Source organism: Castor canadensis, chromosome 6 (genome assembly GCF_047511655.1).
Source record: "Castor canadensis chromosome 6, mCasCan1.hap1v2, whole genome shotgun sequence".
NCBI classification, from domain to species: domain Eukaryota; kingdom Metazoa; phylum Chordata; class Mammalia; order Rodentia; family Castoridae; genus Castor; species Castor canadensis.
The window spans coordinates 114,036,846-114,063,313 of NC_133391.1; the positions used below are offsets into that span (position 1 = coordinate 114,036,846).

At 38.3% G+C, this 26,468-nt stretch overlaps 1 protein-coding gene across 5 annotated transcripts in view; it reads right to left on the reverse strand.

The window, feature by feature from the left end:
* The window catches only part of Scamp1 (secretory carrier membrane protein 1), a 102,308-nt gene that overhangs the window by 32,777 nt on the left and 43,063 nt on the right, over positions 1–26,468 (reverse strand). For all 5 annotated transcript variants that reach the window (XM_020184107.2, XM_020184106.2, XM_074077235.1 and 2 more), the window contains 4 exons: positions 8,106–8,204; positions 7,042–7,150; positions 4,454–4,582; positions 2,149–2,308 (listed from right to left, as the gene is read on the reverse strand). In XM_020184107.2, coding sequence (XP_020039696.2) covers positions 2,149–2,308; positions 4,454–4,582; positions 7,042–7,150; positions 8,106–8,204 — 497 coding nt within the window. The remainder of the gene's footprint in view (positions 1–2,148; positions 2,309–4,453; positions 4,583–7,041; positions 7,151–8,105; positions 8,205–26,468) is intronic.

The window sequence follows — 26,468 nt, forward strand, 5'->3', positions numbered from 1 at the left end:
GAAAGGGCGAAGCTATGCACTAGTGAGGTGCACTAGTACTAGGAGTACTTTAATTCAACTTCCCCTATTAAAACTTATTACATGCAGTTCTGCTCTGCAAAGTGAAACACAAAGAATACATTTGTGATATATTCTGAAAGGCTGGGCTGCAACTAAGAATGTAGCCTAGGGATGGGTAATGCCAGAAATGTAAAAAACAACTGGCAAAAAAAAAAAAAAAGACCAGGGAAAAAAGACAAGTGACTTCAGTAATAAAAGGCAGACAGCTGTGTTTTAGCAGTTCTCTTTGGCTACATAAGTTATAGAAGTTTTAAAATCCAAAGTCTCTAGTCCAATTTCTTTTTTTCTTTTTCAGTACTGAGTTTGAACTCAGGGTCTTGTGCCAGTTGAGCTATGATGCCAACCCTTTTACCTTTATTCTTCACATAGGTTCTCTGGCTTTTGCCCAAGACCAGCCTCAAACCACAACCCTCCCAACACCACCTCCCACATAGTTGGGATTATAGGCGTACACCACCATGCCCAGGCAAAATAATTTTTTAAAAAGAGTCTCACAAAAATATTCGGCATCACAACAGATAACATATTGGTAACATGACGGAAGTAAGCAGGCAGAGGGAAGATATTAAAAATAAAAAATAAAACCTTGCAAGTCAGCCTTAGATGAAAAGAAAAGGGCAGCAATAACTGCCTTCCTAAATCATTCACAGAGTATGTAAGTCCTTATCATTCTTCTCCAGCCCACATCTACAGGGGTACTTCTCCCATTCCTTGACAGTTAATCTCCCATGTTTCAATATAGCCAAAAAACATATCAAAAAATTCCTTCTCCTTTTTCTCTCTTTTTATCACTTCTTCCTTTCATTTCATTTCTGGTCAGTAATTTACTTTTCTGTTGTCTGGACCATTTTTTCCCTCCAAATTCCCTAATGTTCTCTCTTTTCTCATATATCCTCCCACCTCCATCCATTTGTACATCTAGGTTTGGATGTACAAACCTAGAGAGAGCATGAGCTCTTTCTCTCCCCTCCCATACACATTCTGGTTAAAGAGACTAAAGATTGAAAAGGAAAAATTGTTCAATTGAATATAGCACTCTAATTTCTTTTAAATATCATTTACATACCACATTGCTGTATCCTAACAATGCTGCCCCTTCACTCATGAGAGCTGCAAAAGTTCATTGTTTATAGATGGGCTTACCCAAAGGAAAATGAGCTAAAATATATGGAATATATTGGCCCATACAGGACTATCATATCAACCAGTACTTCCCAGTGTTTCGTACTTTTTTCTTTTCTTGAGACACCATCTCACTATATTGGGCAGGGTGACCTACAAGTTCTAGGCTCAAGCAATTCTTCCCCCCTCTGCCTCCCAAGTGGCTGGGACTACAGACACCTGCCATCTGGCCCAAGCCCCATGTTTATTTTTTAAAGCAATAGTCCAATAAGGTGCTATACAGATCAGGTCAAAAGCACACGTGACACTTAAGAGTCTAAGAAATTAGTAAATGAAGAACTGAAGAAACTTGCTTAACTGTGTTAAACCAGCTCTTCTGAACCCTCCCCCCATACCTATTAATATCCCACAGAAATGCATTTAGCAAATGTCAATCTTAACCAGTAATTAATATATGCTATGCAAAATAATATACTTCAGTCTAAATAGTTTTAAAGTGCGACTGTCTTTGGAAAAACTAAAAATGAATTCAAACAGAAAACAATTACCAAGTTTCTGGGTGAATATGTCACATGTATATTTATCTTACCTAGGTTTATTTTAAAATTAAAACTGTAAAATCACCAATTTTAATTTTATGATTCTGGAGGCATAGAGAGAGTTAAAGAAGTGAAGTCTTAAGCCAAGAATATTGTGTGGAACAGAATATTCTGTTACAAATATTAAGGCCTAAAACTTTGTTTTTCCTTTGTTAATTTTCATGTTTGATGTCTTTTTCAAGTGGAAGAATGGGATTTTATGAATTTTATAATCTAATGAATATACAGGCAAGCTATTAAGAATTCTCAGAAGATGTATATGTAATAATAAAAACTTAATGAAAATGTGTCGATTTTCCCTTTCACATATACTACAAGTATTTATTTCACAGGTTTTAAATAGTATATTATGAAGTACTCGTTTTACCTGAAAGCTCCGTAAAGTGGCCTGTACCAACAGACAAACGAACAGGGAGTAAACAGCAAGAACCACAGGATACTCAGTCCAAAATCCACTGCTCTTGCAGAGTCAACACAAAACCAAGCCAAGCATCCAAAGATATTTAGAAACAGCGTTACAGCATGGACTGTAGAATCAGAAAACAAAATAGAAATGCTTACATTCGAATTTATTTATTCAACAAATATTATAAATGCAAAAATACTTGTTAGGAACAAATGTGTTCTCCCCCATGTTTCTATTTAATATTTTCAAAACACTGCTGTTTCAGCCCATTTGATTTGGAACAAAGTATACACAATAAAGTCAGTCCTCATACGTGAACTGTTGGCGAAAGTTCTATTGGCCCTTTCTTCCTACAACTAAACCAAAAAAGCACAACCTAAGGCCTTCTTCCCTGAGAAGGAAACCTGCCTTGTGTCCCTTGATCCAAGGCCCAATAACAATAGGGCCTGCTAAGAAAAGAACCAGGATTTGGGAGGAAAAAATAACCTATTCGGAACAGTATCTTTAGAGAATGGGGCTGTAGAATAAAACTGGCCTAAAACTACAAACACAATAGCAATTTCCAGTGACAATATAGTCAATCTACAAGGATTACAACTTTCAAAATAGTCACAATGAATCCCCCATACAATGACTATATCCTAATAAAAATGGAAAAAATGAAATAAAAATTTAAAAATAAAAAGGATTATTATTTCATCTTCACGGAGTTGCCCATTTTTAAGAGTCCCAGAAAAAACTGTGTTTTGGTAAAGGATTAAAGTTATTAACACCCCACCCCACACATACACAGACAACATGATGCATTTTAGCTGCAGAGGCAAGCCTTTCCTCTGGTTGACACAGACAGACCTTGGACAAACTCTTCATATGCTGTTCATAATTACTTTCCCTAATAGATAAAAAACCAAAATCTGAATAAAATCTAACTCCACTATCATCCTAAAGAACTACATTTGCACATTATAATTAATAACTTTTATAAGGATTCTTTACATTTTTATTCATCGGTAGAATTTATTATAGGAAATAAATTTTCATGAAAACTAAAATGCTATAAAACTGCAATCTAACTGTTAAAAAATTTTTTCCTAGATGTTTTCAAAGTAGTCCACAACCATGATCACTAGTCATTTACTTGTACCTTGATAAGGACTAACGTGTCTAGGGCTACTTAGTGAATAATCTATCAACTTATGCAAGGAACACAATGCATACAGAAAGGCAAGGTGACATGAAATGCATGATCTGTCTCACTAATTTCAGTCTAATTTGAGGGAGCAATGGGGATCTAGGCTGTGGACTCCAAGTGTTGACACAACACTGAAGAAATCCTGAAGCTGTTGTTTACATGATTCCAAGACAGCTGCACCCACATGCAGAGTGCTCTGCAGAGAATCATCTCATCTATTTATAAGACATTAAAAAGTCTCACTGATCATAAAGTAAAAACACAAATTTTCTTAAGAAAGAATGTACCCTACAAATTACTCATTACCCCAGGTGTTCTGCAGGTGCGAAGCCACAACTGCTACCATCCCTACTGACATAGTGACATCAAATGAGGCTGAGACTATGGTTGGAATAAAAATCAAACAGAGAGGTAAGTGGGAAGTCTGTGTACATACAGCAAAACTGTTAACAGCTTGACATTTTATTTTAGTATTCCATGAGTTTCAATTATACTTGAAGCAACGTGAGCATCATAGCCTAAAATGAATGTTCAATAAAATAAACTGTGCTATATTAAGTACTTTCCAGAATAAAAGTTTCACAACCACTTGAAAATGAAAAGTAAACACAGCTCAAATCCATATTTAAAATTATAGTTTATACTACAATATATTGTGTTTTTTAAAGTAGCCATAATGCCCACAATTTAAATGTTCTTCCTTTGCATAAAAAAAGTATGCATACTTTTTTCAAAGCAAATCATGCCTCAATAACATTCTTTGAGGAAAAAGGATCATTAAAAAATCTTACCCACTGACAGAAAAACTTGCTCTTCCCTCAAAACAAACAAACAAAAAGTCAGTCCTCAATATGTAGATGTTCCTGAGCCAAGGACTTAGATTGTCACATATAGTACAGTTTTAGCATATCTAAAAATGACGTTTCACTCTGGAAATTATCATTACTGAGATCTATCTACAGAAAAGGGAGATCATTTTACCATACTCTCCTTAGTATATCAGTCCCAAAAAAGGTGGATTTTAATAATGAAAACATAAACTCCAAACAAATATATAACTTGTTCTATACTCACACATCCACAAGTAGTACATAAGCTTTACTGTCTTTTGGAATTCTACAGGAATGTCCACAGAAAAATCCTGATAGAAACAAGGTCCCACAGGAAAGTTGCTAGGAAGAGGTGGCCAATTATTTTTTCTGCCTGTAAATTTAAAAAAAAAAGAGTTAGTATAACAAATACATTCTGCTCTTATTTTTGTTTCATAATAAAGAGCTCTATTATTTTAAAAGATGTTATTTTAAAATGTTAATGCTATATCCCTACATTCCTAAAATTCTGAAAGTAAAACCTCATATTTTAAGTTTTTTTCTCAGAATACCACTTTAAAAAATGATAGCTGGTGAAATAATTTTCCAGTGTCATATCATGTTCAGGTACCATTTATGTACAGGAAAAACAACACACAAAAAAAGAAAGCACAGAGACTCTGCCCTATAGATGGATTTCTGTCAAAATTCCAAAAGCCTGGCTGTACAGAAAGGCCAGGTCTTAAACTTCAATTTTCTCCTCAGTTTCTTAAGACTTTATGTGAAATTCTGCTATAATTCTGAACCTGTGTGGAGAAGGACTAACTTCTGAATCTCAAGTTTTCTACGGTTCACTACATGAAGAACACAAAATTAAACTAATACCAAAGAATAAATTTGGAAATCTCAAAATCTAGAAAAAAAAAACAGCATCCAAAAGATACATCTAAGAAAATCATAAAACTGTAAGAAAACATGAAACAATCATGTTTTTCCTTGGAAAACAAATTTGAACCATGAACAGAGAAACTGTGTCTATATAAAGAAACAAGATTGAGCAGAAGACTTGGGAAATGGAAGAGAAATAAAAAATAAAGCAGGGCTGGGACATGGCTCAAGTGATAGACCAAACGTTTTGGAAGCATGAGGCTCTGGGTTCAAACCCCAGGACTGCAAAAATAAATAAGTAAACAAAAAAGAAAGCATAGAGTCGGAACATAAAAGTAAAAATAAAGCAATTAACTAAAGGTCACTTTCTAATTTTAAATACTCCATGACTTTTAAAAATTCAATTTTACATACTTTTTATAGACCAGGGAAAATTTCATGTGGAAAAAAACAGAACTCATTCTGATTCTCCCGTTATATTAACTACACTATTCAAATTTTGGGGTGGGGGTTCAACTCAGTGGTAGAGCACTTGCCTAGCAGGCACAAGGCCTTGGGTTTGATCCCTAGCACTGAAAAACAACAACAACAACAAACTCATATAGTTCACACACTTCTTCTATCAATCTCACACTATTGAAACAGCAGCAGGAGCAGAGGCTCTGGAACCAGCAGTGCCCAGCCACTCACAGAGTAGGCGGTCTTGGGCAACTTGACCTCCCAGAGCCTTAGCTTCTTCATCTATAAAATGAGGACAGCTGAACCATCCTCCATATGGTGGTGCTGAGGATTAAGCATGACAATACATGAAAGGGACCAAATGTACTAATATACTACAGTTGTATCTCTGCTAATCCCCACTCTTCCTTACTGCCTACACTAAAACATCCCAGAGAAATAATGTGTATTAGTCAATGCTAAGAAAACAGTACAGAGTGTAATCACAGGTATTTCAGAAATACTGATTCCAATTAAATCTTTAGTGTCTCCCTCTGTAGAAGCTGCCTCTGAAGATGCAAGCCTCCTCTTCCATCACTATCCAGGCATCCTAACAATGCCTTACCTGGCTCTTGGGTGCATTCTTATCCAGAGACTGTTAGCTTTACTTAAGATACTCCCTTGAAGCAATCTTTGGCAGTCACAGCCTGAATAGATTGTATAGCAAATAATTCAGCCCTGATTTATTTCTTTGGCATCATATAAATATCCTGGGATTCCAAGAATTGCCACAAACATATTGTTCTAACATTCTTTGGCAAATATGATATACTTGTGGGGACCAGGACAAATCATTTAAAACCAGCCTGAATAAAATAGGTAAGAGTCAAACACAGGGCACAAAGTCATGCTGGGTGTAGTGGATCACACATCTAGTAATCCCTGCTACTCAGGAGGTAGAGATCCAGAGGATTATAGTTTGAGGCCAGCTCAGGCAAAGAGTTAGCAAGACCCTATCTCCACCAACAAGCCAGGCTTGGTGATTCATATCTGTAATCCCAACTACATAGGAGGCATAGGTAGAAGTATTGTGATCTAAGGCCAGCCCCAGGCAAAAGCAAATGACCAAAAAAATACCTAAAATTACAAAAGGACTGGAAGCACCCTTCCAAGCAATGCAGCACCTACACAGCAAGTGTGACACCCCGAGTTCAAAGCCCAGTACTGCTAAAAATGGGGGTGGGAGGAAGTAATGACAAAGACTGAATAGACCCAAAGTGAATCAAAGGCTCCTAGACTCAGGATGAACCAAGGAATCAGCTTTGTACTCACTTTCTCTGTGATGAAGCCAACCCTGCTCTGATCTATCAAGACTGTGCAAATGAGCCAAGATGAGAGAGTTACAGAATATCAGGTAAGCAGTCTGATCTCCTTGCTAGAACAGGAAAACAGGACAGGGCTTTGTCCACCAACCAAGTGACCGGGACGGGGATAGACATTTGTATTTCAATCTTCCTTGGATATTACCATGTTGACTGAGGTTTTGCATTTCTCGTTCTCGACGATCTAATTCTGCAGCTTTTCTTTCCAGCTCTTCTTGGCGCTTGAGAAGCTCAGCTTGAGCCAAGGCATGCTCCTAGATAAAATTGTCCACATGTGAATGGGTTATCAGAAGGGTAAATACTTCAATGCTGATGTGTTACCTTCTACTGCTCCCTGTACGACAGAATCCTAATTCAAATGGGCTTCCAAATACAGGAAGAATCTGCTGAAGCCTGTAGTTGCAGAAAATATTAGGGGTGATCTGATCTGGCTCATTTGGTCTTTTGGTTATGAAAACCCTCAAAGGAAATGTTGAGTGCACAGGACAGGGAAGAAAGGTCTCATTAAGCATGATTAAGAGTCCTAAAATAATCTGGGGAAATGAAATGTAGGCAACCTCTATGCCTACATGAGAGTAAGAACAGAAGCAGGGATCCAGTTGAGGAAAATGACAAACAGGAAAAAGGGCAAGTGACTTAGCTCTGATAAACTGGGCCAAATGATGTATAAAGTTCCAGGTAATGCAAGAACATTTTATAATCTCTTAAGTGTCATAAAATCCTGAGGAGAAAGATGGATATGTACTCAAGGAACTCTGGCCTGTAACTCCACCTGACCATACGTGATGCCAGGCATCTGGTTCACCTCTGCTTTTCCTGAACTTTCTCCATCTTCTACCTCCCTCTACTGTCCACTGACTGACAATTATAATTCTCTCCCAATAACATCTATCATTCTATCTTTGTTACCGTATTGGCACTGTGCATTAAAAATTAAGAATAGAGGCAAGAAAAATTTTACTATTCAGATTGGTCACTAAAAGATGAAAGATGAAATATGAATTCAATCACTTATTCAATAATGGAATAAACCTAAATGTCAGAAGCTGAAAAGATGTATAAATATTTATAGGGTGACAAGACAGCTAATCCAGACTTAAGGTAATTTTAAAACAAAAAAGGTATGCAACAGTATAAAGAATTATTTCCTCTGAAAGCAAATGTTGACATATTTTCCTATGTACAATTATGCAGTCAACATGAACTAACCTTTGCAATCTGTGTATAAGCTGGATGCTCCTCTGTTGGTTTCATTATTGCTGGTTGTGTATTGGGTACATTAGGCATTTTCATACTGCCTGGTGGAGGCTAAAAAGAGTAAGAAAAGGACAAATTATGCAACATAGGGATCCAACTTTAACTTCTTTCATAAGATATCATACTAACAGAGAACAAAATCCCAAAATCTGCCTTTCTTCCTTCCCAGTCCTCTCATGTCATGTGTGGCTTATGTCAAAGGGCTGCTCCATTTCCTCAGACTTAGTCATTTCTCAACCCCACAATCTGCCTGCTACCTTAAACACTACACCACAAACCACTCTCTTTCAGGATACCACATGTTAGGAAAAATCTTATAAGTACTTCTTTACAGCAATATATATATATATTATATATTTAAAAAAAAAACAAAAACAAAACAAAACCACCAGACTGCATAGCAAAGGTTGGGGCCACGTGTTTATAGTCCCATGTGCTTGTGGCAGGGAGATCACCTGAGCCCAGGAGTTCAGGGCCAGGCAAGACAACCTGCTGAGGTTTACAGCCAACTCTGCACTCTTATGGAAGACGTAATAAAATGCATGTTATACCTGAAAAGTGCAGTGGAGACCTGCTGGTACAACCTCACTACAGTCCTTGAAAAGAGCAATAGAGAAATGGAAAATAAACTTCACTAACTCTCTTTGCCAGTGAAAATAAGCAATATCTGAAAGAAAAGTAAAGTAGAGCTGGTGGAGTGGCTCACGCGTGCTGCCTTTCTAGCAAAGGTGAGGCCCTGAGTTCAAACCCTAGTGATGCGAAAAAAAAAAGTAAAGTAGATAACTATAAGTCTATCACAGGGTACAAAGGAGGAAGAAAAGAAGGGAGGCAGGAAGGCAGAAGCTACAAAAGAAAGTTCAAAGATCAAAACTATTAAAGGTAGAAACCACCTCTAATATAGCAGGATTTTATGCTAACATAGCTAACAGCTTACTGAAAAGTAAACCAGGTGTAACTCAAGCTATTACTACAGTACAGCTGATTCTAAATTCATATGGGGAAAAATAAGGACTAAGGACAGGTCAAACAATTCTAAAGAAAATAAGATAGGGAGACCTGTGATAGCAATACTGACTACGAAACTATAGTAATTAAGAGTGTGGTATAGCTAGGAGCCAGTGGCTCACACCTGTAATTTAGCTACTCAGAAAGCAGAGATCAGAAGGATCATAGTTCAATCAAAGCCAGCCCAGGCAAATAGATTGCAAGACCCTCTCTTGCAAAAAACCCATCACAAAAAAGGGTGGTTGAGTGGTTCAAGGTATAGGGCCTGAGTTCAAACACCAGTACCGGAAAAAAAAAAAAAGTGAGGTACCAATACTGAATAAAGAATTATACTAATAGACAAAACAAATACAACACAGAAACAAATCCACACAAACACAGAAACCTGAAACCCATCAGAAGCTGTACTACAGAATAGTGGAGAAATGTTACCTGTCAATAAATGCTACTGGGAAACCTGCATACTCACTTAGAAAAATGAAACTAGATTTCCTACTTCATATCATGTACAAAGATAAATTCAAGGTAGATTAATGACCTAAAAGTAAGAAAGTAAAACTTAAATACCTTTAGGGGAAAACTGAATATTTTTATAAATCAGGGTTTATTTCCTTACATCTTAGCTCTAGAAGTCTTCTATTGTGTTTATGATGTATCCCAAGTGCCTAAAACAATGCCGCAAACTCAGCAGATGCTTGAAACATATCCATAAATTAAGTCAGATTAGAAAACACATTGACTATGAAAGACTGGCAAATCTTGAAATTTAGCAACAGAAAGTGAAAAGTCAAACCACAGACTGGGAAAAATTAAATATAATGCCTATAACATAAAATTCTACTCATAGTAGACAAGGAACTATTACAAATCCATGTAAGCTGAAACTCTAACAGAATAATGGGCAAAAGCTCTGGGTAAACAATACAAAGAAGAGAAAACAGGAATGGCGAGTAAACATATGGAAAGCTCTCCAACCTCACTATTGATCAAGAAGTGCAAAAACAATGACACACAATCTCAAAACCTAATAATACCAAAACATGGAATTACATTATATACACAATGGTTGTGCACATGAAAATTAAAGCATTGACCAAGATAGCATTTCACGTCAGTGAGTATACAAAGGATTGTCAATAATTCTGGGATAATTATTTAAATTTGAAGGAGAAATCAAATCCTTGGGATGAACTTGGGGAAAAAGGTCATTCTAAACATTTCAAAGAGACAGGGGAGAGAAAACATAATGAAAAGATAACTGGCTACATGAAAATTTAGAACTTTGATGATATGAGGTATTTCATAATGAAGATGGAACAGGTAATCAAGAAGAAATAGGTAAGTGCTTGGAGAAAATGCACTTTAAAACTCCTCAGGCAGCTTATTAAACACAAAAGGAAAAAAAACATATAAAAATTCTATCTCATTAGTAATCAAATAATTTTGAGTATTATTACCATAGGATTACCACATTTTGGAAGCAATGTGGTAAAATGGATATTCTCACCACTGACAGGCATATAACCTAGCACAGATAACAATCCTGATGTACAATCTGGCTTTATATATCAAGAGCTGTATAAACACTTATACCTCATGTCCATGAAGTTGTTTGTTTTTTTAAATATCCCAAGGAAATTTAAGATATTTGTAAATACACATATGCCAAGAAAGCTAGTAACAGCTTTACTTAGAAAAGCAGGGTTAGAAATAACCCGAAAGCTCAACAGCAGAGAAACGGGTAAATTCTGATCCATCCATAGGAGTATATTACGCAGTCATTTAAAACTTTTGAAAGAATATTTAATAAAATGGGAAGGTTGGACAAATAATAAGTGATAAAAACAAGTTATAAAGCAATGCTGAATATATAGGATAATCTCAATTCTATTTTAATTTATTTTTGGTTGTACTAGGTTTTCAATTCAGGGCCTTACACTTGCTAGGCAAACACTCTACCATTTGGGCCATACTCCCAGCCCATTTTGCTTTAGTTATTTTTTGAATAGGATCTCACATTTCTACCTTAGCTAGCCTTAAATCATGGTCTTCCTGACCTCTGCCTCAGAGTAGCTGAGATTACACGTACACACCTCTGCATCCAGGCCCAATTTTGTATATATGATTAAAATATTAATAGTGATTATTTCTAGAGGGTGGGATTAATGGCATTCTCTTGTTTTTTATCTCCACTACCATCTTTTCTACCAAAAGAACCACAAATTCTTGATATCTCATTTTAATATGTAGAAAAACTGAAGCTAATCAGTCCTAACTGTTCTCTAATTAGAAAAGCATGATCTTGCCAGGAGATCATGGGAGTGCATACCTGCAATCCCAGCACATGGAAGGCTGAGGTAGGAGGATCTCAAGTTTGAGGTCAGTCTAGGTCTCAAAGAAAAGACAAGACAGTCAGCCTGGCAGCACACATGGGGAGAAACACAGAAGAAACTACCATAGAACTTACTCAGCTGAACCTTACTACCAGTGTTTTACTGTCTTAAATAACAAATGAAGCATTAAGTACTGGCCTAGCAAGTGTGAGGCCCTGAATTCAAAACCTAGTACCACCAAAAAAAATTAAAATAGAATTAAGATCATCCTGTATATTCAGCATTGCTTTATAACTTGTTTTTATCACTTATAATTTGTCTAACCTTCCCATTTTATTAAATATTCTTTCAAAAGTTTTTAAATGACTGCATAATATACTCCTATGGATGGATCAGAATTTACCCGTTTCTCTGCTGTTGAGCTTTTGGGTTATTTCTAACCCTGCTTTTCTAAGTAAAGCTGTTATTAGCTTTCTTGGCATATGTGTATTTACAAATGTCTTAAATTTCCTTGGGATATTTAAAAAACAAAACAAACTGCACAAAATGTAGCACAGAGAAACTTAAACACAGAAAACATGAGAAATTATGAGGTAAGGTGACAGAGTGAGAGGGTCTAACAGCCAACTAAGAGCCCCAGAGGAAGAGATGAGCGAGAATGAGGAAGAGTCAATGTTCTAACAGGATGTGAGGACACTAATTCTCAGACTGAAAATTCTAAAACCCAAGCCAGATTTAAAAAATTTTACCACAAAAACACACCACAGTGAAAACAAATTCTAAAACCAAGAGATCTTAAAACTAGTGAGCAAAGGGATACAAATCATACATAAAGGAGTATCAGTAAATGTGAGAGCTGTCTTCTCAACAGCAGCAGTGGAAGTCCACATAGAATGTGCTTATCTGTGAAGAGAAAAGTAACTACTAATGAAGAACTCTCAATCTAGTCAGATTAGCTTTTGAGAACTGTTGGGGCTCAGAACATAATACCTGAAAGGATGGTCCCTTGACACACTCAGTATTTTGAACAAAGAAGACTGGAAGAGCCCCAGAAACAAGGTTTTCCTGAACTTCTCTCCTCCTTCATCCCGAAATCAAGCCATACATACTAGAAAGGTGGAGAATTCCAAGATGGCGGTTAGAGGAAGCAGAAAGCGTGCCTCCTATAGTGAAATCTTGGAGACGCTGGAGATACACCTTGCAGGCAAAGCCACCAAGAAGAGCGAAAACTTTTGACCCCTCCACACCTGCAGCCAGTGCAGAGCATCTCCACTTCATGTTAAACAGAGAAATCAGGAGGGCCCCCACGCCGCCAGTCGCCCACGCCCAGATGGCTTGGGAAGATGCGGACCAGGTGAGCTTCGTGGTACCGCGGTTCTCCCACAGACAACCCTGAGCCAGAGCAGCATAGCCCCCTGGACAGACCCCCACCAGGGGAAAAAAGAGAAATTGAGTAATAAGCAATAAGAGGAATAAGGACACATGGGAAAGAGGGTGAGGCGCCCTGAGCGCCAAAGATTGGGGTAAGGGAATCTTTCCCGAGACTGTAAATGAAGCCCGGCGGCCAGGAGAGGCTCTGGCGGGAGCCGGGTGCGCGCTCAGCAACCAGGAGCGGGAAAGCTTGTGAAAGCGGAGGTGGGAGGAAAACTCTACAGGACGGGGGGAAGACCCACTTCCCACGTGAGCTGTAAACAAACACGCAGGCCTGAGAAAGCAGGTGCAGTGTCACCTTCCCCAGTGTGCTTGGAAAGGGGAAAGCTTGTAGCAGTGGCTGGCACACAGGGCTCTGAGTAAACAAAGCCTGGGGGGCCAGGTGAGTGCTAAGCTCACTGCTGAGATCTGCATAAATAACGCCTTCAGCAACAGCAGGCTGACAGCAGCCATCAGGGAAGCCACAGCTGCAGATACCATTCTCAGAACTGTCTCCAGACTCCTTTTTTTCTCTCTCCCTACCTTTGATGAGAAAACAACCGAACTACACCTGCATGCTGAAAAACTTACTGAAACTGTATTGCATTTGAACTTGGGACACTTTGTGGGTTTTGGTTTTTTTTTTTTTTTTTTTTTTGGTGCAGTTTTGTTCTACTTTATGCGTTCCCTTTGATGAGACAACTACAGTACAACATCTGAGGCACCATCTCCAGAACTAGAGGCTGAGACAGACACCAAAATTATTGAATGAAACTTCATTGCATTTGAACTTGGAAGTTCTTTTTTTTTCTATAGAAAGTGGAGAGATCTCCCATGCTCATGGATTGTTAGAATCAACATAGTGAAAATGTCGATACTCCCAAAAGTAATCTACATGTTTAATGCAATTCCCATCAAAATTCCAATGACATTCATTAAAGAGATTCAAAAATCTACCGTGAAATTTATATGGAAACACAGGAAGCCACGAATAGCCAAGGCAATACTCAGTCAAAAGAACAATGCAGGAGGTATCACAATACCTGACTTCAAACTATATTACAAAGCAGTAACAATAAAAACAGCATGGTACTGGCACAAAAACAGACATGAAGACCAGTGGAACAGAACAGAGGACCCAGAACCAACTTGTCTTTGACAAAGGAGCTAAAAATATATGATGGAGAAATAGCAGCCTCTTTAACAAAAACTGCTGGGAAAACTGGTTAGCAGTCTGAAAAAACTGAAACTAGATCCATGTATATCACCCTATACGAACATTAACTCAAAATGGATCAAGGATCTTAATATCAGACCACAAACTCTAAAGTTGGTACAGGAAAGAGTAGGAAATACTCTGGAGTTAGTAGGTATAGGTAAGAACTTTCTCAACAAAACCCCAGCAGCACAGCAACTAAGAGATAGCATAGACAAATGGGACCTCATAAAACTAAAAAGCTTCTGTTCATCAAAAGAAATGGTCTCTAAACTGAAGAGAACACCCACAGAGTGGGAGAAAATATTTGCCAACTATACATCAGACAAAGGATTGATAACCAGAATATATAGGGAACTTAAAAACTAAATTCTACCAAAACTAATGAACCAATAAAGAAATGGGCAAGTGAACTAAACAGAACTTTCTCAAAAGAAGAAATTCAAATGGCCAAAAAACACATGAAAAAATGCTCACCATCTCTAGCAATAAAGGAAATGCAAATTAAAACCACGCTAAGATTCCACCTCACCCCTGTTAGAATAGCCATCATCAGCAACACCACCAACAACAGGTGTTGGCGAGGATGCGGGAAAAAGGAACCCTCTTACACTGTTGGTGGGAATGTAAAGTAGTACAACCACTCTGGAAAGAAATTTGGAGGCTACTTAAAAAGCTAGACATTGATCTACCATTTGATCCAGCAATACCACTCTTGGGGATATACCCAAAAGACTGTGACACAGGTTACTCCAGAGGCACCTGCACACCCATGTTTATTGTGGCACTATTCACAATAGCCAAGTTATGGAAACAGCCAAGATGCCCTACTACTGATGAATGGATTAAGAAAATGTGGTCTCTATACACAATGGAATTTTATGCAGCCATGAAGAAGAACGAAATGTTATCATTCGCTGGTAAATGGATAGAATTGGAGAACATCATTCTGAGTGAGGTTAGCCTGGCCCAAAAGACCAAAAATCGTATGTTCTCCCTCATATGTGGACATTAGATCAAGGGCAAACACAACAAGGGGATTGGACTATGAGCACATGATAAAAGCGAGAGCACACAAGGGAGGGGTGAGGATAGGTAAGACACCTAAAAAACTAGCTAGCATTTGTTGCCCTTAACGCAGAGAAACTAAAGCAGATACCTTAAAGCAACTGAGGCCAATAGGAAAAGGGGACCAGGAACTAGAGAAAAGGTTAGATCAAAAAGAATTAACCTAGAAGGTAACACCCACGCACAGGAAATCAATGTGAGTCAATGCCCTGTATAGCTATCCTTATCTCAACCAGCAAAAACCCTTGTTCCTTCCTATTATTGCTTATACTCTCTCTTCAACAAAATTAGAGATAAGGGCAAAATAGTTTCTGCTGGGTTATCGATGGGGTGGAGGGGACAGGGAGGGGGCAGAGTGAGTGGTAAGGGAGGGGGTGGGGGCAGGGGGGAGAAATGACCCAAGCATTGTATGCACATATGAATAATAAAACAATAAAAAAATAAAAACCTAAAGGTCATTTTCTTCTTCCTTCTTCCTCAACTCTCATTTCAAGGAGGGTCTTGCCTCATACACAGAGAGGCCAAGAAGAATCTGAATGGACAGACCTGGCTGGGATTCTCCCCTGAGTCTATTACCATTAAACACATTTCTGAATGACTGTTCACTCCTCAGCAAGCTTAAGCATAAATAAAAACAGCTCTCCCTGGTTCTTTGGGTCTGCACTCTGAAAGACCCATGTCACATAAAGCTTTGATCATGAGATGTACTATGCCTTTCTCTTGTTAACCTCCCCTGACTCAGGAGTGTCACCATGATCATGATGATGATGAAAAGAATGCATTACCTTTCCACTGTACAGGAGCAAGCTGAAACAATAACTAAAAATAAACCTTCACTAAAGGCACTTACACTTTAGGATAGAAAAAAACTAGGATACCATGTGGGAAATTTGAGATACAAAAAAAAATAAAACCTCTCTATCTCACTGGATGCTTCACAGAATATCTTCATTTTATATTCATCAAAACTCCAGCTGCTAAGGGAAAGCTAACCTGTCTGTAGGAAAAAAAGAGGGCACTCTAGTACAACTGGATGTACTAGAGTAAAATGAGTTCTTCTCCTCTTGACAAACCCAGAACTGAGTCTGCCACTACTTTGTCAACACTGGAAAAACTTAAAGTACTGAGAAAAGCAGATGGTGCAGAGATAGAAATAAAGAATAAAGCTGGCACAGGCCAGGAGGAAGAGAAGAGAGCTGAGTCTGGATTAGGAATCACAAAAAGTCTGAAAGAGCAAGGCTCTTCTCCTCGGGTGGATGAAATTTCATAAATCAGGACTAGACTTTATTTTAAAATACCTCTGGGCAGGTTAAGGGGTTATAACTCTTCTATATCACTATACTTGCATGTTCCATGTGGTTTTAGAGAACTCAACTAGGACTAACTGATCAAACTCATAGAAAGATATCTTGTCTGAATAGAATTAAAAGCACTGATAATAATCACAACTATACATTAGTATATGAACTGCTCTAAAATAGAGTGGGCTTTCTGCTCACTGGAAATTCCAAAGCTGTTTCACTCAAAAAAAAAAAAAGCTGAATATTCAAGGCCCCTTCCAAGCATGGGAGGTCAGGAGTCATCTTTGGCCTACACAAACAATACCTCCTTCCTAGTTTCTCCTATATTCTTATTTCTCCTTCTCAGGGTCTACATAAATGTCTCTCAATACATGTTCATGGGTTTCCTGCATCAGAAAGCCCAGTTGTTAGGCTTCACCACAGAGGGGTTGCTAAGAGGAGTTTGCATTTTAACCAGCTAACAAGTTTAATAAACTCCCCAGGGTGATTCACAGACAAGTGAAAATTTGAGAACGTCCTTCTGACAGCTTCTGTTAGATTCTTTTATACAAAAAAACCGCCAAAAGAAAATCCTAAAACTTTTAGTTGACTTCACTTTCTTTCACAGTCTCTGATTCAGCAGACGTCTGACTGCTGAATCAGACAATTAGACATATTTGGCCTATGATGACAATTAGACATATGAACTTCAGAATCAGGACAAATAGAATTAACCATTTTTAAATAAGGCTTTTAAAGATTAGAGTAAGTATTTGGAGGAGGAGTTACACAGTGGCAGAAAAGAAGGGATATGCCAGGATGGGAGACTCAAGTAGAAAAAGGCACCTAAAGGATGATAGGTGTGACCATGTGCTCACCCCTATGTTCATCAAACATACACTAATCCACCACACAGACCACAGGAAGATATAGGAATCTGGGATATATTAATGAAAAAAACCAGCAAAGACCACTACTCCCATGGAGCTTATTATATTTTAGTAATGGAAGACAAGCAATACCAAAATAAACAAACACATCTGAGCGTATCTTAGAAGGCAATAACTTTGGGGGCTGGGTACACTGACTCATACCTATAATCCCAGCTTTTGGGGGGCAAAGATCAAGAGGATCTCAGCTTGAGGCCAGGTCCAGCAAAAAGTTATCTAGGCCTAATCTCAATCTGGACACAGGAGTACACACCTGTCATCCCAGCTACATGGGATAAATAGGAGAATCACTATCCAGGCCCGTCCTGACAACAACAGGAGATTCTATCTCAAAACAAAGCAGAAAGGGAGGGGGGTGGCTCAAATGGTACAGTACCTGCTTAGCAAGTACAAGGCCCTGAGTTCAACCCCTGAGTACCAACAAAAAAGAAAAAAAAAAAAGGAAGACAATAAATGGGCCATGAGTGCAAGATGAGTGGGAACTGTTTTACAAAAGTAGTTAGGACATATTTGAGTAAGGGTTTTAGGGAAATGAGAAGTAAGTCTTGCAATACCTGGGAAAGAGACCATTTCAGGCAGAAGAAACAGCCAGTACAAAGTCAAGAGAATGCCCAGCATGAGTGAGGAACATAAGCGCACTATCAGTACACAAAAGGGAGACTGTGCAAGAAGATGAAGAACAAAGAGATACCAGGAACCAGATTACAGGCTATGTTAAGGACTCATGATTTTACTCCAAAAAAATTAAAAGCCAGTAAAGTGGGACTTTCAATTTTCAGTTCTCCATACAAGGAATTTGGAATTTGTTGCTCCATTCACAAAAGTAAAAAGATGAACAAACTGAAATATCAGCAACTCTTCTTGAGTACCTTGAGAGATGAGGACATAGGGCAATTGCTGCCCCAAAACTGGAAAGAGAGAATGGCTTACCTCAACAAAAACACTCCATGAAAACAGCAATGGGAACCAGTACTGAGGGAGAAAGCCCGAATTATAATTCATGAATTGGAGGTGCTATTAAGAGTTGAAAACTCAGGGAGAGGCTCCAGACACAGTGACTTGTGTGTGCAATCTCAGCTACTTGGGAGGCAGAGGTTGGGAGGATCACAGTTTGAGGCCGGCCAGGGAAAAAAGTTAGCAAGACCCCATCTCAACAAATAAACTGGGCTGAGTAGTTCTGTATCCTCTGGGCTGAGTAGTTCTGTATCCTGTGAAATTAGGCTTCAAAAGTAAAGGACGTAAGACTTTTACACGCAAAAAAATTTAGGGAATTAGTTGCTACTATAGCTGCATTTTGAAAATTCTTAAAGAAAAATAATATAGGTCAGATTTAGATCTATGGACAGAAAGGAAGAGCATCTAAGAAAGAACAAGTGAAAGTAAAACAAAAAGTTATTTTTCATATTCTTAATTGAAACAGAGAAAATGGTTCAAAATAATAGCAATGTCTTTCATTATGAATTCTTATGTAACTATCTCATGTATGTTAATATGTTTATATATGCATATTTCACAGAAATGATTGAAGAAGCATGGGGGGAAGAACTGGGTTGTTTTATTATTACAAGGTAGACAACCCATGAAGTGATACAGAATTATTTGTATGTGGGTTCAAACTATAAAGTACTAAACAAAATAAAAAACAAGAAGTATAACTGATATGTTAAGAAGGATGAGAATAGAAGGCTCAATTAAAAGCACCAAGAATAGAAGACAAAATAGGAATAAAGAAAAGGGCTAAGGGCTGGTGGAGTGGCTCAAGTGGTAGAGTGCCTGCCTAGCAAGCGTGAGGCCGAGTTTAAACTCCAGTACCACCAAAAATAAATAAATAAATAAAAGAGTAATACATAGAAAACAGTTACAAATATGGTAGATACGAATCCAACTATATAAATAACTACTCTGAACATCAATGTTTTAAGTGCGCCCAGTAAAATACAGAGATTTCAGAATGGATCACAAAACTAAAAATAAAAAATAACATCCACTTTTCCCATCTTGGAAGATAGAGGCTAAAAAAGCTGAGTAGCTGCATACTAAGTAGAAAAAAACCAAAGCCAATTGCAAGGTTAAAAAGCATAACTTCCAGGTTCAAATGCCCAATAAGGGGAGGTTCCATTATAGCCAAACCCCATCAGAACTGGCAGATACTCCTGATCAGCTCTGCGTTCTCAAAGGTCATGCACAAGAAGAAGCGCTACACTAAGCCCAGGTTGAAAAGAGAGAGGAGAAGGTTCTTGCCACTGTTACAAAACACTGGGTGGTAACAAGAATGGCTCCACCAGGTGGCTACGCTTCACAAAAAGACTTAATGTCAGCTGACTGAAGACTTGCCTCAAAAGCTATTGAGTCACAGCAAAAAGACAAAAACTTTCAGTCAGCACATCACTCCAGGAGTGATTCTGATCATTCTCACAGGGTGCCGCAGAGGCAGGAGAGTGGTTTTCCAGAGGTTCATGAGCAGTGGCTTGCTACTTATGACTGGAACCTCTTTCCCTCAATTAAGTTCCACTGCATAAAACATGCCAGAATTTGTCATAACCAACGCCACAGAAATTATCAGCAACATGAAAATCCCCCAATAGCTCACTGATGCTCAGTTCAAGGCAGCAGCTATGGAAGCCCAGATAGCAGGAAGGTGAGGTCTTCCAAAAGACAAAAAAGAAAAAATACAAGATTGTAGAAGTTTAAGATTGATCAGAAGCTGTGGACTCGTGAAGTTTCACCAGACATCAAAGTTCTTCAACCCCAAGGGTACACAGATCCAGTTTTGCTCGAACGAGATTTATCTTCATAAAACTGGTGTTTACTAGAAGGTAACACACACGCACAGGAAATTAATGTGAGTCAACTCCCTGTTTGGCTATCCTTATCTCAACCAGCAAAAACACTTGTTCCTTCCTATTATTGCTTATACTCTCTCTTCAACAAAATTAGAGATTAGGGCAAAATAGTTTCTGCCGGGTATTGAGGGGGTGGGGGGGAGAGGGAGGGGGTGGAGTGGGTGGTAAGGGAGGGGGTGGGGGCAGGGGGGAGAAATGAACCAAGCCTTGTATGCACATATGAATAATAAAACAACAAAAAAAAATAAAACTGGTGTTTAAATTTCTTATCAGGAACCTAATTAAGTAACTGGTACACTTAAAACAAAAACAAGACCCAACTATCTACTGCCAATGAGTCACTTTAAATATAAACAGACATAAAGATTAAAAGTAGATGGAGAAATATATACCATGCTAACACTAAGAAAACAGAAACAGTTGTATCAGTTTCAGAAAAAGACACCATAGCAAAGAAAGTTATCAGAGATAAAAAAGGGTATTACATAGTGATAAATGGGTCAATTCTCTAAGGCTATACAACAATCCTTAACATATATGTACCTAAAAATAAAGCTTCAAGCTACATAAAGCCAAACTAATAGAACTGCAAGGGGTAACAGATGAATTCACCATCAGTGCTGAAGACTCAACCTCCCTCTAATCAAAAACGGAGATATCCAGTTGGCAAAAAATCATTAGGAACACAGTTGAACTCAACAATACCATCCATCAACTGTATGTAACTGACAGCTATCACATATTTCATCCAACAGCAGAATATATGCTCAAGTTCACATGGAACACTGACCAGGCTAGACCACATTCTGTGACATAAAAAACATCTTTACAAAGTAAAAAAATAGAAACCATGCAATATCTGTTCTCAGACCATAAGTGAATTAAAAATAGAAATAAATAACAAAATGGTAACTGAAAAATCCTACAACACATGGAGATTAAACAACATGCTTCTAAAAAAAAAGGATTGGTTAAAAAGAAATTTAAAAAGGAAGGGAGGGAGGGAGAGAGGGGATAGAGAAAGGAAAGGAAAAGAGAAAAGGTATACAGAGTGAGATGAAACAAAACTATTTTTGTTCACAGATAAGATCATCTATGTAGAAAACTCAAAAGTATCAACCAAAAAAAACTCCTAGAAATAATAAGTAATTAAACCAAGGTTGCAGGACAACAAAGTGAAAGTGAAAAAGTTAATCACTTTCTATGTACCAATAATAAACAACCAGAATTTGCAATTAAGCACATAAAATCATTTAAGTCAGTAACCCCCCCCATGAAATACTTAGTTATTAATCTAACAAAACATGTGCAAATTCTGTATGAGGAAAACTATAGAATTCTGTTGAATAAATCAAAGAACTAACTAAATAAATAAGAACGTTCCATGTTCATATACAGGAAGACTCAATTCTGTCAAGATGTCAGTTCTTCCCAACTAGATCTACAGATACAATACAACCCAATCCAAATTCTAGCAAGTGATTCTACAGTTATCAGCAAAGCTGATGCTGAAGTTTATACGGAGAGCCAAACAACTCAGAAGAGCCAAAGCAATATTGAAAGAGAACAAAGTTGGAGGGTTGATTCAACTAGAGTTCAAGATTTACTCTAAAGTTATAGCAATTAAGACTAATTTGTGTCATACTGACAGAAGAATAAACAAAAAGGCTGGGTTTGGTAGCCCATGCCTGCAATTCTAGCTATCTGAGAGGGAGATATTGGTAGAATTGCCACTAGAGTTTGCGGCCACTCCAGACAAAAAAGTTCACAAGACCCTATCTCTACCAATAAAAACTGGCCATGGCAGCACACATCTGTCATCCCAGCTAGACCGGAAGGGTAAATAAGAGGGTCACAGTCCAGTCTGGCCTGGGCACAAAAAAAAGATCCTATATGAAAAATAACTAAAGCAAAAAGATCTGGGGTCATGACTCAAGTGGTAGAGTGCCTGCCTAGCAAGCACATGATCCTGAGTTCAAATCCCCATTACCACCACCAAAAAAAGAAAACAACCAATCCAATTAATAAATGAGCAAAAGACCAGAACAGACACCTCATCAAAAGAAGATGCTTACAGTTGGCAAGTAAGCAAATGAAAAGATGCTTCACATTATATGTCATCACAAAATGCAAATCAAAATAACATACCAACATATACCAATTAGAACAGCCAAAATCCAAACCACTGATAACAAATATTGGAGAGCTACAGAGGAATAGGTGCTCTTGTTCACTGCTGATTGAAATGTAAAGTGGTATACTTTGGAAGACAGTTTGGTGGTGTCTTACAAAACTAAACAGCAGCAAGATGGCCAACAACAAGCTCCTAGGGCTTGTCTGTCCTAAAAATAGTAAATAAATAACCGAAACATTTCAACTAAAATAATGAAAGAACTGAAGAACGGCAAAGAAGCAGTAGAGATCCTATAGAGCACAGAAACCCAGAATGACCATGAAGGAAAGGGAAGGAAATACCTTCTTTTCCCTGTCCTACCCCAGGAGCAGCATGAAAACAAGCAGGGACTTCCTTCTGTAGGGAAAGGCAAGCAAGAGTACCCATCCTCCCCAGTCACCGCTGTAGACCGTTGTACTCGCTGCTGCTGGAGACTCCAGTAGTCCTCACAGGCTTTGAGTCCATTGTAAGGTGCTCCCTAGAGTCTACAGGCTGATATACTCTCAGAGAAGAAGCCAACACTTTGCCTGCCACCACCACCACCACCACCCCATGGCCCATGCTACTATGGTTCTGTACTCATATTGCAAACATTGCCAGAGTGCATCCTGCTCCAGGGACAAGTAGTTATTGCATCCTTCCATCCATGATGCAAGCTGCCACTGTACTAAATCCATCCAGCAAAATGCCATCCTAAAATAGGACTGCTGTTGTACCCTACCTCTAGGGCCAAGCTACCAGAGCCACTCCATCCTCCTCATCCAAGTTGCTTCTGCATCCCACCTTTTCAGCAGATCTAAAGTGGTACTATAGTTGAGGTAATGCCTGGCCCTCTGGAGACCTGGGGCCTCTTGCACACTTGAGCAAATTCCTGGAGCCTAGACCACTAAGACATTCATGGTAATCACTGACCCTGATTGCAACTGAGCAAGATGCAGGGGCACTATGCCACTGTACCTACACGGAACCAGAGCCAGTGCATTCTGCCTGACCAGCACGTTCCTCAGTTCCATCTGCAGATAAAAAGACTTTACCTGTAAAAGTCACTCTGTACAGTTTGAAAGAGATGATTGCACTGCCAGTACACAGACATCATCAATTTAGTGACACAACATGAAAAAGTAAGGGAATGTGACACTACCAAAGGAACACAATCATTCCCCAATAACTAATTCCACAGAAACAAAAATATGTGACTTGCCTAAAAAGGAATTTGAAATTATGAAATTGAGGAGACTCAGTCAGATACTAGAGAATACAAATAGCGAATTTAACAAAATCAGGAGAACAGTTCAGGAGCTGAATGAGAAGCTCAACAGATTGCTAACATAAAAAAGAACAAAAAAAATCTTAGAGCTGAAGAACTTAATGAAATTTTTTAAAATATTAGCAGACTAGATCAAATAGAAGAAAGAATTTGTGAATTTGAAGACAGGGTTGTTTGGGTTTTGGTTTTGTTTTGTTCTTAATGACTCTGTCAGAGGGATGAAAAAGTGAAGACAACCCTATGATAATCAGGCAACACAATTAAGTGAACAAATTTTAATACCTGGAAGTTCATTGAAGAGACAAAGAAAGCTTTTTTAATAAAATAATTACTGAAAACTTTCCAAGTCTTGAGAGAGACAGAACTCAAAGATCTCCAAATATATTCAATCCAAAGATTTCCTCTCAAGAAGTCACATTAAAATCAAACTGTCAAAAGATTTTTAAAAGCAGCAAGAAAAAAAGCATAAAGTCCCTTCAGAGAATCTTTATTAGACTATCAGTAGATTTCTCAGCAAAAGCCTTATAGACAAGGGGAGAAAGGGATGATAAATTTAAAAAGCTGAAAGAAAAAAAAATGCTAGCCAAGAACAGTATACCAAACAAAGATGTTCTTCAGACTGAAGAAGAAATAAAGTCTTTAACAAAGAAAAGCTGAGGGAATTTATTACCACTAGACCTGCCTAAGAAATGCTTAAGAGGGTTCTTCAAATTGAAATAAAAGGATCATAATTATTATCATCAGTGAATATGAAAGTATAAAACTCACAGGTAGTGATAAATAGAGTCAAATCCATGATACTCCCAAACTATAATGGTAGTAAGTAAATCACACATATGTCTAGTATGAAGGCTCAAAGTTAAAATGATCAAAGATAGATATTTGCCATCGGTCTCCTGCTGATTGAGTTGTCAGCTCCAGCAGCTGTGTGAAATCTTCTGACTGCAGGACCATAGGGAGGTCACCTGGACGCGTCAGAAGTGGGAAATGTGTCCACTACTGACAGACGTCTCAGTTGTCTCAGCTCTGGCACCTGTGTGACTTCAACTGATTGCAGAACCTCAGGATGGAAGCCTGGATTCACAGAAAGAGGAACTGATAAGAAGGAAGCTGGGAGGAAGGCCTTTGGAACAGAAAGCTTTAGAAGCACTACCTGGTACCCAATCACATCCAGAGTCTGCTACCTGATTCCACGGTTGGCAGTGCCCAACCCTTGGTCCCTTGTGGCCTGAAACTTAGGAAGAACTTAATTTATCTTAAGCATTAAGTTCAGTGTGACACTTGGTTTAAAAGTGTCCCCTCTGACAGGGCAGGCTAGTCCCAGAGAAGGAAGCTGTTGTATTTGTTCCCCTATTTTGAACTGCTATGACATGTAGTCATCCTGAGATCTTTTTTTGTTTAACAGTTAGCTACTTTAGAGATCCTTAAACAGAACCACCCACATTTCAGACTGCTTGAGGATACACAGCCACACAATCTGGGATCATGACAATAACAAGAGACAATGGAGAGGAGAAATGTTTGACTGAGATCCAAGAGATGTATAATTATCAGGAAGCTTACACTGTCGAGGGCAAGTGGTCAGTTATTTGGCCCTCACTATAGAGAAGCAAGACCCACCCTTTGAGGATTATTGTTGGGGCTCCATGCTCAGTGTCTAAGGCTGGCAGAATATTTGGTTTATGAATCTTCCCCTCTTCAATGTATGGTGAACTTGAGCTTGAGCTGAGACCTCTGAGTTCAGGTATGATGGATCACTGTTCCATAGCTTCCTTCTGCTTCGGTTTATTATGAGGGGGTGTGTAAATGTTCTGAATCAGAGGCAGGCAGATTGTTTTATTCCTCTAGCTCTCACTTACAATGCAGAATTCACTGCTCTATTTTTTCCCATCTTTCCAATGTACTCTGGGATACCTCATTGACTGGAAATTTCATTTGGTGGTACCTAGAATTGAAATACAGGCCTCACATTTGCTAGGCAGTCATCCTACCACTTGAGCCACACCACCATTGCTGAAGTTAAAAAATTTTTACATTCTGCCTTACAGCATTTGAGTATTCTGAATGTGACTAAAATTTTCCTTTAGTCACTGGGATTAATGCTATCACATTTTCATACCATGTTAAGAACACTTTAATTGTAAGAATTGTTACCACTTTTTTAAAGCTGTTCTCACGGTAATGAACATCTTCATCTTTTGTATGAAAGCCCTATACCAGGAACTGAGAGTGCCTGATATTGTAGCTCAGAGAGTTGGAAAGAGAATGTTGGCTTCATGATCTATATTTCTTGACTCTTCATTACAGTCTACCTATTTTCAGCCAAACAAGTTAAAGTGTGCGAACACAGGGGATCCAATTATTATATATATATATGTAGAAATAGGAGTTACATCATACCAATATTCTGCAAGCAATTAAGATGAACTAAAAACCAGACTTTTTCTAGCTCAGAAAAGCAGACCACTTAAAAATGCCGATTTTTAAGTTCATATTAAAAGTCCACAATAAAATACCCATTTGAAGGTGAAACACAGTCCATAGCTTTGCACAGCCTACTTGGATGCACCCAACTGAGGATGCACTCAACTCTCTGTGTTGAGTTAGGAGCAGGTAAGGATTTAGCTTGGGAGTTTTTCATGCCCTGGTGTCCCTTCTTCAAGGACTGAAACAATCTGTCCTTCAACATATTAGTATTTTCCACCAGCAATCTCTCACCTGGAGTCATTTTAAGGTTCTTACCTGAACAAACTGCTAAAATCATGAGGCC